This window comes from Vipera ursinii (genome assembly GCF_947247035.1).
Source record: "Vipera ursinii genome assembly, chromosome: 4".
In the NCBI taxonomy this organism is placed as follows: Eukaryota; Metazoa; Chordata; class Lepidosauria; order Squamata; family Viperidae; genus Vipera; species Vipera ursinii.
The window spans coordinates 84,569,019-84,583,701 of NC_139514.1; the positions used below are offsets into that span (position 1 = coordinate 84,569,019).

General features: G+C 39.8%; 1 protein-coding gene across 5 annotated transcripts in view; it reads right to left on the reverse strand.

Annotated features, from left to right (window-relative positions):
• Positions 1-213: 213 nt before the first annotated feature.
• The window catches only part of INPP4A (inositol polyphosphate-4-phosphatase type I A), a 127,354-nt gene continuing 112,884 nt past the window's right edge, over positions 214-14,683 (reverse strand). For 4 of the 5 annotated variants that reach the window (XM_083362475.1, XM_083362474.1, XM_083362476.1 and 1 more), the window contains 7 exons: positions 13,548-13,671; positions 10,067-10,193; positions 8,969-9,109; positions 7,772-7,869; positions 5,825-5,937; positions 2,996-3,150; positions 776-1,132 (listed from right to left, as the gene is read on the reverse strand). In XM_083362475.1, the coding sequence (XP_083218601.1) occupies positions 1,066-1,132; positions 2,996-3,150; positions 5,825-5,937; positions 7,772-7,869; positions 8,969-9,109; positions 10,067-10,193; positions 13,548-13,671 (825 nt within the window). In that variant the 3' untranslated portion in view covers positions 776-1,065. Of the gene's footprint in view, positions 708-775; positions 1,133-2,995; positions 3,151-5,824; positions 5,938-7,771; positions 7,870-8,968; positions 9,110-10,066; positions 10,194-13,547; positions 13,672-14,683 lie in introns of those variants that run through there. The other variant, XM_083362477.1, reaches the window with a different exon arrangement.

A 14,683-nucleotide genomic window follows, 5' to 3' on the forward strand; every position in this document is an offset into this window, starting at 1 on the left:
CAAATCAAAGTAGAAAGATGCCTTAAACAGATGTGTAAATAAATGTTACAAAGCCCCCCCTTTTTCCCTTACCACTTAAAATATGAAAAGCAAGACTGACACTTTTTTAGGATATATAAAACATTAGAATTTTTTTTAAACATAGTTTCTTTTTCTGAATAACAAGAAACATGTGAAACAAAGCTGTATGTAGTTATAAAGAAATGGAGGGGAGGTGGATTTGAATGCCTAACAGAGATGATTACAGAAACTAAACTTTAGATTGATCAAATTACTGAGGTAACAGGCAGCTGTTGGACTTACATTACAAGCACTGGAAGCTCAATGACAGTGTAAACAATACAATTCCTTTTCATAAAAGAATCAGATGTGTATTTTACAAGTTCAGTACAATAGAAACAAAATTGTAAGGCATACTAATCATTATTCTTGGCAACAATGCTATGAGACGTTTTTTGACAAATTGGTACGAGATGGCAATATATATTCTGGCACTTTACTGGATTTTTGCTCGGTTTGTTTTACTTCATTTGCAACGTAATTTAGCCACCAAGTATGCAATGCTCAGAAACAGCCACACAATCAGTAAATTGGGGCTTAGAGCTAATAAAGGAATAGAGTAAAGAAGACTGGGATCTAGCCTGAAATCCCGGATGGGCACCAGGCCACACAAGTTCTTCTGGATGACTACCTCCCGTGTTCCAATACTGTGAAAAGGAAGAGATTTGGGGAGAAAAGAAAAAAAAAAACAGAAAAAAAACACAGACATGCAATATATGTATCAAAAGATAAAAAGAGAATCAAGATGACAAAATAAAAAAGAATAAAATGGGTTGAGGAAGAGGGAAGAAAATAAACTTTGAAGAATTCACAACATAAAGTAGAATGTGTGAGGATAAAGAATAAGGAAATATGCCAATTTTTCAAAATAATAATAAAAGGCACAATTACAGAATAAAGGAGAGAGAAAGAGAATAAAAGAGAGAAAATAAGAAAGAATACTGTAATCTACTGAAAATAAATACATGTATGTCAAACTAGAATGGTTTTCCATGTTCATTTTTCTCATTTGGCTAAGCGATGTTCCATGCGGCTGTGCCATGCTTTCCACATGCTGCAAAGAAAGGGAACTCTGAAAAGCAAACCGAACATGAATAACCATTGTGGTATTTGACCCTTTCAAGAATTCTTCAATGCCAGGTATATTGAATTAATTCAACTATTAATGTAGAGAACCTCTTCCCCCTGAAGTAGAAAGGTAAGTTGTTTCTTAAAATGTATAGCTTTAGCTCAATGGCTTAAGAACTATCATAAACCAGATAGATGTCCTATTTCCCAGCCTAAAATATACTTTAAGAATGGGTGGAGAGCTTACAAGTTTAAAAAAGTAAATCTATCCTCTACTCTGAACCCTGATTCTGACTTTATTCACTTTGTTATTTGAAGTTTTCAGAAATAAAGATGTGTATCAAAAAGGCAGGGGAAAAATTGAAGAATTAGGTCTGTAGAGAAATATCTTAGGCAAGATGAATTACATGAGACATTTATTTTGAGGTTTTCAATGAATGTTTTAGAAAATTAGCATCTGTTTAAATAACAATTTAGTAAAAGATGTTAAATTAACATCCTACAGAAGAAATATTGACTGCTAAACAGCTTCTTTCAGATTCAGATCAACACAAGAGTATTCCCTTGCTTCAATTTTAATTTTTTTATTATCAATGAAATGTCTGTATTGCCAGAAAAAAATGTTTTATTGAAAAATAATGCCAAAATGTAGAACTCCTACTATTAGGTCTACCGTGTGGTTCGCCTCAATTCTATGAAGTTTTATTTCCTAAATTCTCAAAGCACAACAACACAATACATTTTTCTCAGGATGATATGAGTTAAATGTTTGTTGAATGCAACTGGTCCTTGATGTGATCCATATTAGATCACTGTATTAAAATGTAGTGAATGTTATCAGAGGAATAATTAATGAAATGGTAAGAATTAACTTGAAAATAATTTCTCTTATATTAGACATACTATATTCTTATATTGCTGGCTCAATGTGAAACAATGGCAACTGCATTTTGTGGAATTATGTAGTTGCTAGATAGAATTCATGGAATTAGAAAACATTTACTAAAGTAAGATGACATTGCAAGTAGGTTTTAAAAATAATAAACCATTGAAGGTTTAGAAAGGATCAAATAGCAAAAACATATAGAAAGGATAAGAGAATTGAATGTTTGTGAGAACTTGTGAGAAGACACACAGAACATTTACATTCAGCAAAAGTGAATGTTGAAAGCAGAACTCTATACTCATGTTAAACTACAATTAAACAGTAAATCTGGATTTCTTATCCTTTCTTGCTTCATAAAACTGGAGCTTTTCAGCAGTGCTTGAAACAATGTATTGGGTTTTTATTTAAATCTGAAACTGAAATTTGTGAACATGTCAGCTACTTCAGAAAGCAGATTAAACTGATATGACCACGGTGTGTGCCAGCAGGTTGTGATGGAGTTGTTGCTGTACCATGAAACATTCATAATGGAAATTCACTGAAGGGGCAAACTATTGTCTGAGGAGTAAGCATAGGAAACCAATGCAATCTGCAGATGTTTCTCCTTAATTCAGTTGACACTTCTGCATTTTCACTTCTAAGGAAAACAGAAGCCTTGACAATGTTAGTTATGAAGCTTTCACAGCAGTAAAGCAGAAAGATCTACATGCTTAGCAATTTCTTTATATCTCCATTCCAAGGAGACGATTTAAATGATTCCAAAATCTGGATCTCAGAATTTATTTATTTATTTAGCGTATGGCTGGTCACACACAGAATTAAAAGCACTTCATATTTACATGAAGTGGATCTCAGAAGCTCAGCAATGTCAGTTATATTTGTAAAGAAAAAGCTGAATCGTATAGTATTCAATACTCATCTGCAGTTTACAGGGCTCCAGGATTAGAAACAAGTAAGCCCAAGCAATCTAGGTCTTCTTACCTCCTCATGCACTCCAGGGCTTGAGTGAAGACCTGTGGGGCCATTCCATGTTCATGCTGCAGTATGAGACATTGCTCCAGGGTCACCGACATGGCAGTCCTATCCTTGGCACTTTTACAGCTTGTAAACCGAACACCATTTAGTCTGCGACAAACCTGGAAAAAAAATGCTTGATATTAGTTCCACTGTAATGCAGGACAAAAAAAATATACAGAATTACTCTAGAATTACTAGGAGAATCTCATTTCTAACACTGGGATGAGATTAGAATTCAAGAAATGTAGAATTTATAGTCAGTCTTGAATTATTTAGGTATGATTATGTCCATCAAGTTGTTTTTGACTCCTAGCAACCACATCTTTTCTGTGATGAACTATCTCTAGCCTATTCTTTCAAATCTCCCAATAGTGCACTCTTCATTTCTATAACTAAGTCCATCTACCTGTATTCATTCATACATACATTCATATATTCATACTTTCTATTTCTGGAGGGAGAACTTTCCAGATGACATATGTTATAGCAGAAAAGGCATGCCTCCTAGTCCCTGCCAGCTGATATATCTAGGCTGATGTGACCTGTATCATGCCTTGCTGCTGGTTGCCCTGTTCTTCTCTTTGCTTGCATCTTTCCCAGCATTAGAGCCTCTTCCAGAAAGCTGGGTCTTCATAGAAGGTGTTTGAAGTAGAGAATTTGAGCAAGGTGATTTATGTCTCAAGTGAGAACTCTGAGATGATTTGTTCAGTAACCCATTGATTTGTTTTCTTGGCTGCCACAGCATTAGCAGGAATCTTCTCCAAAATCAAAGTTTTAAGGGTAGCAATATTCTACCTATGTTACTTGTTTAAATCCCAACTTTTGCTTTCACAGGGTGACACAGGGAATACCATGGCTTGTATGACTCTGATCGTTGTAGGTATAGGCATATCATGGCATTTGAATATATTTTTAAGCCTTTCAAGACTTCTCTACCAAATCCTAGTCTGTGGCAGATTTCATATCTGCAAAAGCTATTTATCGCTTCAATATCTTCTTCTCCTTCCTCCCTCCTCCTCCTTCTTCCTCATTTTTATCTATTCTCAATAGTTTAGTTAGATACAGATATGCTCTACAGATATTGGAGGACAATTTTCAATAATGTCATAGTTATTGCGGCCGCTCAAACAAAAAAACCGCATCTGTAGAGCCCAGATTACCTACTTCAGCCATGGAATATAGGTTTTCAATGTCAAAATCTACAGAGTGGTGGGTATGCACTATGATGCATGCACCATCCTTTTTCTATATGCATCTATGTCACGCCCAGCTTCTTGTAAATTTTTAACTCCCTTCTGAACCTCACTGGTCAAGCTATAGTATAGCAATTCTCAGTGCCCATCATTGCAATTTCTATGCAGAACAAGGCAACTGGTAACAGCAGCATAGAAATGGGCAGGCTTCTTCTAGGGCAGCCAAGCTGGCAACAGTGTCAATAGTTTAACAGCATTTTCTTTTTAAATTAGGGGCTGCCAATGAAATACTTCTAACAATTCTTGATGGTATCTACAAAAACTACACTATTACAATATAGTATATGGAGAGATATATGGAGAGCCAGTTTGGTTTAGTGGTTAAGGGAGGAGACTGTGAGTTCTAGTTCCGCCATAGCCATGGAAGCCAATTAGGTGACTTTGGGCCAGTCACTCTCTCTCTCAGCCCAACCCACCTCATGGGACTGTTGTTGTGGGGAAAATAGAAGGAGGAAGGTGTGTTAGATATGTTCCCACCTTGAGTTATTTGTAAAAATAATAAAAGTTGAATATAAATAATCAAATAAATAAATGCATTTTTAACATAAAAATTAAGAAGGTAGAAAAGGCCTGGCTTCTGGGATTCTTCCCACTCCTTTATGAACAGTTACCATTGGAGCTTTTGCCTTCATCTCTGTGTAATAAAGTAATGGGTTACATCTGCATATGTATGCATGAGTCTGCCCTTTTCCCCAAAGGTTGTGCATATGCATTTCCTATATACACGAATGTCTAAACATGTTTCTACTTTTCCTATATTTCTTAGCTTGTGTTGTGGTTTGTGTATATGTAATTTGTGTATATGTAGGCAATGCAAAGTACAGAGCAAGCTGCATAAATTCCACAGTGGGTCATATGACCAGGAGGGTCTCAGATGAAGCTGTCATCAGCATTCCAAGGCTTTGCCCAACTGAGTTTCCCATTGGGACAGACTGGGATAATTTTTTCTGCGGGCCCCAACCTTATCTAGTCTATTTTTAGACTTAATCTGTTTTTTACTGGCTTCTTCTTCACATCAAATTTAGTCCTGTTATATTTCCTTTTCAGATAACTCATATATAATCCTGAAGCCCTTTAAATAATCTCCAGAATTCTGATGAGTTGGAAATATTAAAAATGGTCAAAATCTTACAAGATTGTAGCGATTTTTAATTTGATTCTATTTTCTGACGCCCAAACTGAATTTATGTAACAGTACCCAGAACCTAAAATTTTGCTAATCTTGGAAGGAATCATGCCATGACAGAACCAAATTTCAACATTTATTCATTTTTCTGCCTATCTGGTTACTATAAGTTACTGGTTACTTACTACTGCTAAGCTTGTAAGCCGCCCTGAGTCTTCGGAGAAGGGCGGGATATAAATGGAATTAAAATAAAAATAAATAAATAAATAATGCTCTGCATCTTTTTGGTCAAGAAAACAACATGGCACAATGGCAGAGAACATGCAGGTATCTGCAGCTTTCTGCACTGCTGCTTATTCTGAAGACGTAACATTATCATGGGAGATAAGTAACAACATACTAAGTTAATTCTACCTCAGCAGCTTGCCAAAGAATATCAACATTCTTATTTTTTCTTGCATGGACATTCTGTCCAAGGAACCTCAACAGTTCAGGCAGGCACGTTTGACTCCGAGATCGAGGTAGACCTGAAGAAAAAAAAATAAACACAACTTAACAAATACCCAAGAGCATTTTGTTTTCTATACTATCAATCTGCACATATTACCTGGGAATGGATAGGTTAAGGTTAGCAACAGATAGCTATTGTCTTGGCTGCATCTCTCCTATCCAAGCTTCAGTTGACAGCCTGAGATTAACAATTGAGGGGGGGGGGAGAAGAATTGATTGGAAAGATTGGAATATAAAGAGAAAGAAGAGGGGAGAATGGAAGCCCAGCTGAGCTTTGTGAGAAGCTTCAGCCAGCCAAAGTATGCAGAGCTGGGAACAGAGAACCTGTTTCCTAAACAATATGCAAGCACCTAACTGGACATTTACAGATATAGTAAGTGGGGGATGGCTGGGGGTGGGGGTGGAGGAAAATTTACTTTGTATTGTTTCCCTAGGAAAACCTCAGATTTAGCTTTTTCTGCTTCTATAATCACTTAAGCTTCAGTAAAGTATACTCTTGGCAAAAACAAATGGCCAGGAGCCTTTCTTTGCCAAATGACTGAGTGTGATGCTTGAGTTATGTTTTTAGCAAAACCATAGAAATTTAGCAGAACTTAGGAAATCTGAACTAGAATACATAAAATCTATGGATCATACAATATTCTCTACTTAGGAATCCAGAAGCGATTCTTACACGCCACATCAACTGATATGTTGCATCTGATACGGTGAGCTGCATGAAAATTGATGCTTTTTAATAAAATGTGTAGTTGGAAAAAGTACTACTAGATTCCTTCAGATTTCTGGGGACCTTCTATGAGGGTCATGAGCACTATTTTATAATGGTTGCATTCTTTTTTGAGGGAGCAGATAGGAAAAAGAGTTTTGGTAAAAAATAAGCAGCAATAGTGAAAGGGAAGTCTTGTATTCTAAAATGTAAGTTCCTTGCTAAAATCAGAATGAATATCCCTTTTCTTATTCACAACTGCGCATAGAATTGATTTAGTCTCATAAATGTGATGTCACCATCATTGCAGGAAGCAGATTGCCAGCTATTTAAACAAAAACTAGAGTTATACTTCTTATTTCAGTAAGTAGAAAGACTTGAAAAAGATGTTCAAATGCTATGACTGTCAAAGTGACCTACAAAAATCAGAATCATGCAGGCCATGGTATTCTCCATAAAAATGAAAGTTGGACTATGAAAAAGTAGAATAAGAAGAAGTTGATGCTTTTAAAATTTGGTGTTGTTGAAGATTCCTGAGAATATCATGGGCAGCCAAGAAATCAAACTAACAGATCATTGGAAAAAATCAACCCTAGGTTCTCACTCAAGGCATACTTAACTAGGCTCAAATTATCCTACACTAGATATTTTGAGAAGAATTAGAGCTTTCTGAAGAAGGCTCTAACACTGGGAAAGGTGAAGGAAAGAGACAAGAATGACCATCAGCAGTTAGGTAGACACCATTGCTGTGGCAATAAGTGCAGCACTGGACAAATTAAAAGACCAGGTTAGAAAAATAGATTGTGATGGAAAATATCTATGTGGTCACTAAGCAATGAGCTGATGATGCATATCAATCAATCAACTTCAACTGGAATTGTATTTTGGGTACTCTTGGCATCTACATGTGTCTATGGCCACACAAACACTTCAATATCAGGTTGTAAGGACTGTCCCACGGGAAGTTAATACTGTTCCCTTTTACCAAACCCAACTGAATACATTAACTGAGATTAAAGAAACCTCAATGTATTCAAGAGATATAGCTACTGATTTTTCATTGTTTTGTTAGATTCATCATATAAAAGCAGATCTTTGCTTGATTTAAACTGTGTCAAATACAAACATCTGTAATTCACACTTACAGTCTTCAGGCAAAACTTCTTTGAACTGCTCAAAGTAGGAATTCAACCGTACTAAGCTTTCCATGTTAATAATTTCCTGCAAGGAGGTATCGCCAAACCTTTAAAAATTTAAAGGGCCATATTAAAAGAGCTTCCAAAAAAAGATGGGAGAACATCTGCAAGCTTTCAATTTTTATTTTTCATTTCATTTATTAATATTTTAACACTTGCCTTAAACAGAAAACAGACAAGCTAACTCATTTATAGAAGTTTTAAAATAGGTTTTAAAAATTATTGTGATACTAATTTTTAATTACTCTGTTTAGTTATTCTATAGTTTTATGAGAACTTTGCCCTAAAATCCAGTAGTAAAAGTATTTAAGGAGATTAATCAATTTCAAATGCCATAGGCATAGACTCTGCAGGCTTATCAAGAAAAACTTGATTTCTTGTAATAATATAAAGGAACAGGTACTCCATTTAATAGTTTGTTTACTGTTTCCTTAACATAAGGAGCTCAAAATACAGATTCTGATATAATCTTATTAGAGCCATCAAAGCAATACAATGGATTCTTCTATCTTAGGTTTTGCTATAGTTTCTTTGAAGTGGCAAGCACCAGGTATTAAACTCTTCAGTGTTTCTGATTCAAAGGACAAAAGGAGTCTGGACATATATGGGAACACTTTAAAGCATCTGTGACTTTCCTGGAGTTGCATGGTTGCCCTTTACAGCTAAGAAATATTCTTGGCAAAAAGACATCTTATTTGTTCTCCATATAAATAGGCATCCATTTGTTGTTGTTCAGTCACTAAGTCATGCCCGACTCCATGCCATCCCATGGAGTACAGCGCACCAGGCCTCCCTGTCCTCCACTGTCTCTGTGCATGCCCAAATCACATATTGCCTTTTGAATTTGGACTTCTGCATGATCTACTGGATAATATTGTAAATGCCTCAAGGTATCTCACGAGGCCAAGCCTGCAACTAATTTTAAATATAATATCAGCAGACCATAAAGAGTAGAAATCGATGTAACCACTAGAAATATAGCTACTGATTCCAAAAAGGGTTTCATGTCATTCAACTTCTTACTGAGCTACCCTTTAAATAACCACTTGGAAAGTCATTCAGTATATATCTAGGAGGAGGAAACCAATTCATCTGTCTTCTGTTAAACATGGAAAATTAGAAAAGAGAATGTGTAGGTATATGTACTTCTCTGCTAAAGTTTGCTGTTCATTGATTCCCACGTTGAAGAGGACTGGTTGAACTCTCAGCAACATGCCACTCTGGATTTCACGGGGCAAGGCATCGAACAAGGTGCTTGGTAGTGGAATCCTCACATTAAATCCATCCCTTATTTAGACAAGACAGTTGAAGCTAATCAAGCAATAGTAATATTTTCAGAAAGCCCACTTTTAAAAAAATATTTAAGGCATACAGTATGTTGCTATGTCAGAGATTGCTAAAAGTAACTAAAATCAAAACTCTAAGCACTCTAAGCATTTCCATTTTTGGCAGTTTTCAGAAAACAATGAAATACAGTATAATAGGAGATTCTAAAGACCTGGCTTGAATGTCATTATCAGCCCAAGAGTCTTAGCTTAACAAACCATGCTGCACAAGAAAAGCACAATGATATAAACAACCTATTAATTAGCACTTTGCTCATAATGAGTGGATACATTAACTACCACAATATTATAGTTACATGTGCCCAGACAAGGTCAAATCAGGCCAACTTTAAATCTACATGAAAACTCACTTCTATTCCTCCTTTGACTATTATAACATGAATTTCCCAACTCTTTCTGCTTAGTTAGCTAGCTGGCTCAGGAATTCTGGGAGTTGAAGTCCACGAGTCATAAAAGAGCCACAGTTGCCTACCCCTGGGCTAGATCATACTGGCTGGGAAATTCTTGGAGCTGAAGTGTAGATCTCTTAGAATTGCTGAGGTTGAGAAGCGCTGGACTACATATGTTAGTTCTAAAATTTTGTGTGAGAAAATTACATTTCCTCCTCAGGATACTGAAGACACCACATTTGTTCTCTATGTTGTATCTATTACTTCTACAAATCCTTATCTGAGAGCTTAATTCATAATTTAAAAAATGATAATATGGCTTGTATTTTTATCTTACATAAGTAAAACAGATGGTCAATTAGCGTTTACCATGTTGCACAAGAGCAGCACATTAGTATAAACAACCTATTAACTGGCACATGTTCTAAAATGTTTCCTGTTAGGGAATACATTTCCCCAATCTTTCCCTTCCCCAACCTCCCCTCTCCATCCCTACTCCAATTTTTTACCGATTTCCTGTAATGACTGGCAGCATATCAGCAAATGCACTGGAGGTGGCCTGAGTTACTTTAAATGTTACATTTCTCAAGTCCGTTATTCCCACACTCATATCTTCTAGCATAGCCAGTTCTTCTCCTAAATGAAAAAAATGAAGATAATATTAATATGATTACAAAATATACGTTTATATTTATTGCCAAGTATTATAAAATAGTCTTCTTCAAGGCAAGTTGAAGCCCCAGTGATTCTGAAAAAGTTTGTTTAGTTTTCTTGAAAACAGGAGATTTTCTTTTCAATTTCTTAGTTAACTTTTTTTCTCTGGAATTCCCTAAAACAGGAGTCCCCAACACCCAATCTGTGGATTGGCACCGGTCTGCAGCATGCTAGAAAGCGGGTCACGCAAACAAATGAAGCCCCATCCACGGGATGCAGGCAGCACACGGAACCATGCCCCCTCTGGTCCATGAAAAAACCTCTCTTCATGGAACCGGTTCCTGGTGTCCAAAAAGTTGGGGGCCACTTCCCTAAAGTGTCTCTCCAAGCACTAACCTAATTTGAACCGCTTAACTTCTGAACCTGGATAAGGATGAGCTATGGCTGCTGCTCACACTTTAATTGCAATATAACAATCCTACAGTGTAACAGGAACTATCCATGCTTCTGGATCCAAAATCACATCCTCATACTAATATGAACCCTGAGTTGCATCAATAGTGCATCAATATGATAAAGATGTCAGTGCACTGATAGCTAACATGGAGGCATTCCTCTGCAGATCTGCACAGACTTGCAATTTATGCCAACACCATAAGCAGAAATTAAGGCACCTAGAATTGCTCTGGATAGTAAGATCAATGACATATAGCCATGGTGGCAAACCTATGGCACGCATGCCACAGGTGGCATGCAGAGCCATCTCTGTCGGGATGCGCACCATTGCCACAGAAACAGGGACGCAGGGTCAGGCTGCTCCCCTCCTCCTCTCCACACATGAAGAGTCCAGGAACAGCTGTGAGAGCTGGGCGGGATGAGGGAAACCTATAAAAGGAGCAGGTTTTGGCAGGAGAGTGAATGAGCGGCCTTTGGAAGCGACCAGTGGTGGGTTTCAAATCATTTAACAACCTGTGCTGTGCCTCACCTTCCCTCCATCTTGGTCATGCTGGGCTGCTCGGGGGGGGTCAGCTGGGGGGGGCAGGAGGTCCCGGTTGCAGAAATGCTGGAGGTCCCAGCTGGGGTGGCAAAAGGATATGGTAGGGGACTGCAGGAGTCTCGGACTGGGGTGGGTGCAGGAGGGTGGGGGGTCATCAGGTCCTGGCTGGGGGAAGGTGAGGGGGTCTGGCTGGGGGGTGGAGAGCCAGGATACCTCCATGGAGGAAAGCTGCCCCCCCGCCGGCTGAGCCTTTCATCCACACTGCGGTGACATAGGATTGCATAGAAGGGACACCAGGCAGGGGGCTGGGAGGGTGACCAGGAGGGGGGAATCAGAGCCGCCATCTCCCTTCTGCAGTGCAGCCCTATCAGCGTGGGTGCAGACAGCCCCAGGACGGCCGGAAAGGAGCTCTCACCTGGTGTGGGTCCTGTCTACATGGTGGCTCTGACAGGGGGCGGGGGCTGCTGCTGCTTCTCCTGCTGCTCTGAGCCCCTTGGCAGGGCAACCACACAGGGAAGCAGGAGGCGGGGGAGGGGCGATTGGGTGTCTGGAATTGTCTTGGCTGCTCGCTGGCTGCAGCTGGCCCTGCCTCAGCAGCCTGACGAGGCACCGGATCTTGCACACTGGCTGCCCAGCCTCATGGGACAGCGGCGCCTGGGCAACATGTGGGGCTAGGCAGGAAGCGGTGGTGGTGATCCCTGCATCACCAGGCCCGCCTAGCACCAGATCTGAAAGTGAAGCTGTGCCGCCCATACTCACGCTGGTGGGGGAAGATGAGGTGTGGCACACACCCACCCCTCCCTGCTGTCACCCTGCATCATCCAGCATGCACATCCCGGAGGCGCACATGGGACAATGTGAGGCAGCACTGGCAAAGGGTGGGCGCATGCCAGATCCTGCCTTACCCTGCCGCCACCCCCACTAGCGCGAGGATGGACAGCACACTTTCACTTCCGGATCTGCTGCCTGACACCATTGGCCCCTGCACACAGAGGCCAGCGAGCGCATGGGGAGCCATAGCCTGCCGGCTGTCCTGCATCATGACAAACTGGTCACAGAGCCCCATCGGTGTGGGCGGAGACAGCCCCGGGACGGCTGGAAAGAAGCCCTTGCCCGGCTTGGGCCCCATCCGCTTGATGGCTCTGACGGGGGATGTAGCTGCTGCTGCTCTGACCGGTCAACAATGCAGGGAAGAAGGAGGAGGTGGAGGAGCAACCCGTGCGTGAGATCCGCTTCCTTGTCGGGCTGCCAGAGAGCAGTTGAGACGGCTCCAGACCCCCTGCTACCCCTCTACTTCCTCCTGCTTCCCTGCGTGGTTGGCCAGTTGGAGCAGCAGCAGCTGCCACCCCCACCAGAGCCTTCGAGCAGATGGAGCCCAGGCCAGGCAAAGGCTTCCTTCTGGCCATCCTGGGGCTGTCTCCACCCACGCCAATGGGGCTCTGTGGCCAGTTCGCCAGGATGCAGGCACCATCTGCCCCCATGCGCTTGCTGGCCTCTGTGTGCAGGGGCAGATGGTGTCAGGCAGCAGCTGCCCCGGCCCCTGCCTTGCCCCATGGCAATTGGCACCCCCACCCTGCCTTGCCTCGCCTCACCCCGCAGGACGAGCCTCCGGCCCACCACCCCAGGTGCCATAGACCCCCTGGATCTCCCCCAATCCTGCCTAGCCCCCACAGGCATCACTCCCTACAAGCATCATAGAGGTGGCCACGCCCATCACAGCCACGCCCACCCAGTCAGCCATGCTCACCGGGCAATAAATAAGTAGGTTTTAGATTGCAGTTTGGGCACTCGGTCTCTAAAAGATTCGCCATCACTGGTATATAGATTTAATAAATAAATAAATTCAATTTCCAAAATAACTTGCAAGTTTGAACTGACATTTCAACTTTAATGTCTCCATTTTGCCAAGGCTTTCAGGTAGAAAGAGTTGCCATTGTTTGAAATAACAATCCAAATAAAATTAATTTCAACATAGCAAAATATTTAGGTACACTCCAGCAGAATGTTTTACATTCTAAAAAGCAGCCAGTGTTAAAATTTGTTCATCCTGAACAACCCTTCTGAAATTGTTCTTCTGTTGCTTGAGGAACTCAGCAGTACACCTCAAGCTTCTGAATTTGGACCAGGTCCATAATCATCGCATTCATCTTTGATTTTTAGTTGCATTGGATTCTGTTGACCAGTTCAAAATTTAATTACTTCATGGTTTAATTCTAAGCCCACCTAGCACCTTTTTGTACTTGAATAACAAGACCTACATTATCTGCATATACTTAATTAAATGTAACACTTTGAGGAATTAATAACTCTGCATGCTTTCCTCATGCAATGTTCTTTACCGTAAGTACTTAAAAGGCTTTCGAATTGGGCCAGCAGACCAATGGTATACAGCTGCCTCAGGAATCCATTATCGTGCAGGCAATTCCTCAGCTTGATAATGAAACCACAGATCAAGGCTGTAAGCTGCATAAAAGAATATAAAAATAAAATAATTGAAGATACTTGCCAAGATTTCTCAAACTTAGTCAGTACTAAGTGATTCCACTACAATCTGAAGACAGAACTGTAATTGTTTTTCATGCTATCAGTTTTATTGTACTTTTTGTAATGTTCATCCATCAGTGCCTCTTGTAACTGTTGTGGGAGATTCAGAAGTGGGAGATTCAATTCACCTGTGCAACCATTTGAAACTCAGCACAAATCCCTATCCAACCTTTGCAGTTAGCATCATTTTATTAAATTATGTTTTAACGGATGACTGTTAAAAGCTTGTCCATCTAATACTTAATATTACTGAAAATTGTGACTGAATACTATCAACATTTGAACAACTTTGCCAAAATGGTAAATGAATACCAAGAAGTAATAAGGTATTTTATAGGCAGGATGTAACCATTCAGTGCTGAAATCCTAAACTAACAGCTTCCTAAAAGGATGATCCCCCAAGGTAAAGGCTGGGAGGAATTATTAAATTCCAGATGGCTTAGCAACCCTTTAGGTATACAATTCCCAAATGCCCATGCCACCACTTCAAGTTCTGCTTGGAAGCAGATTAGAACTCAGTGCTATTATTTTAAGATTTGTTGGGTAAGCTCTATATATTTGGTGCCAATTAATATGGTGTGTAATCATCTTGCACCAAGGTTTCAGAATAGTTTCAAAAGCAGATCAATATGTGATATCCCTACAGTGATCATATTTTTTGGGAAACAGTAAAGGAGAAATCTGAAAAGGGGGCAAATAGGAAAGAAGTTGGTAAAGATAAAAAATGTTTATGTTTGTAACTTTGCTTTACAAAGGATAATGCAGTAGCAAAAGCAGGAATTTTTTTTTACAAAGATGCGTATTGTAATCTCAAATTAAACACTATATGTAAATTTATTTTTAAAAGATAATTCAATTGCCATATTTTGCACATGAATGTGAAGGACTGTGCATTAAGCGATACCATTTGTACAGTAAAAGTTAAATGAGC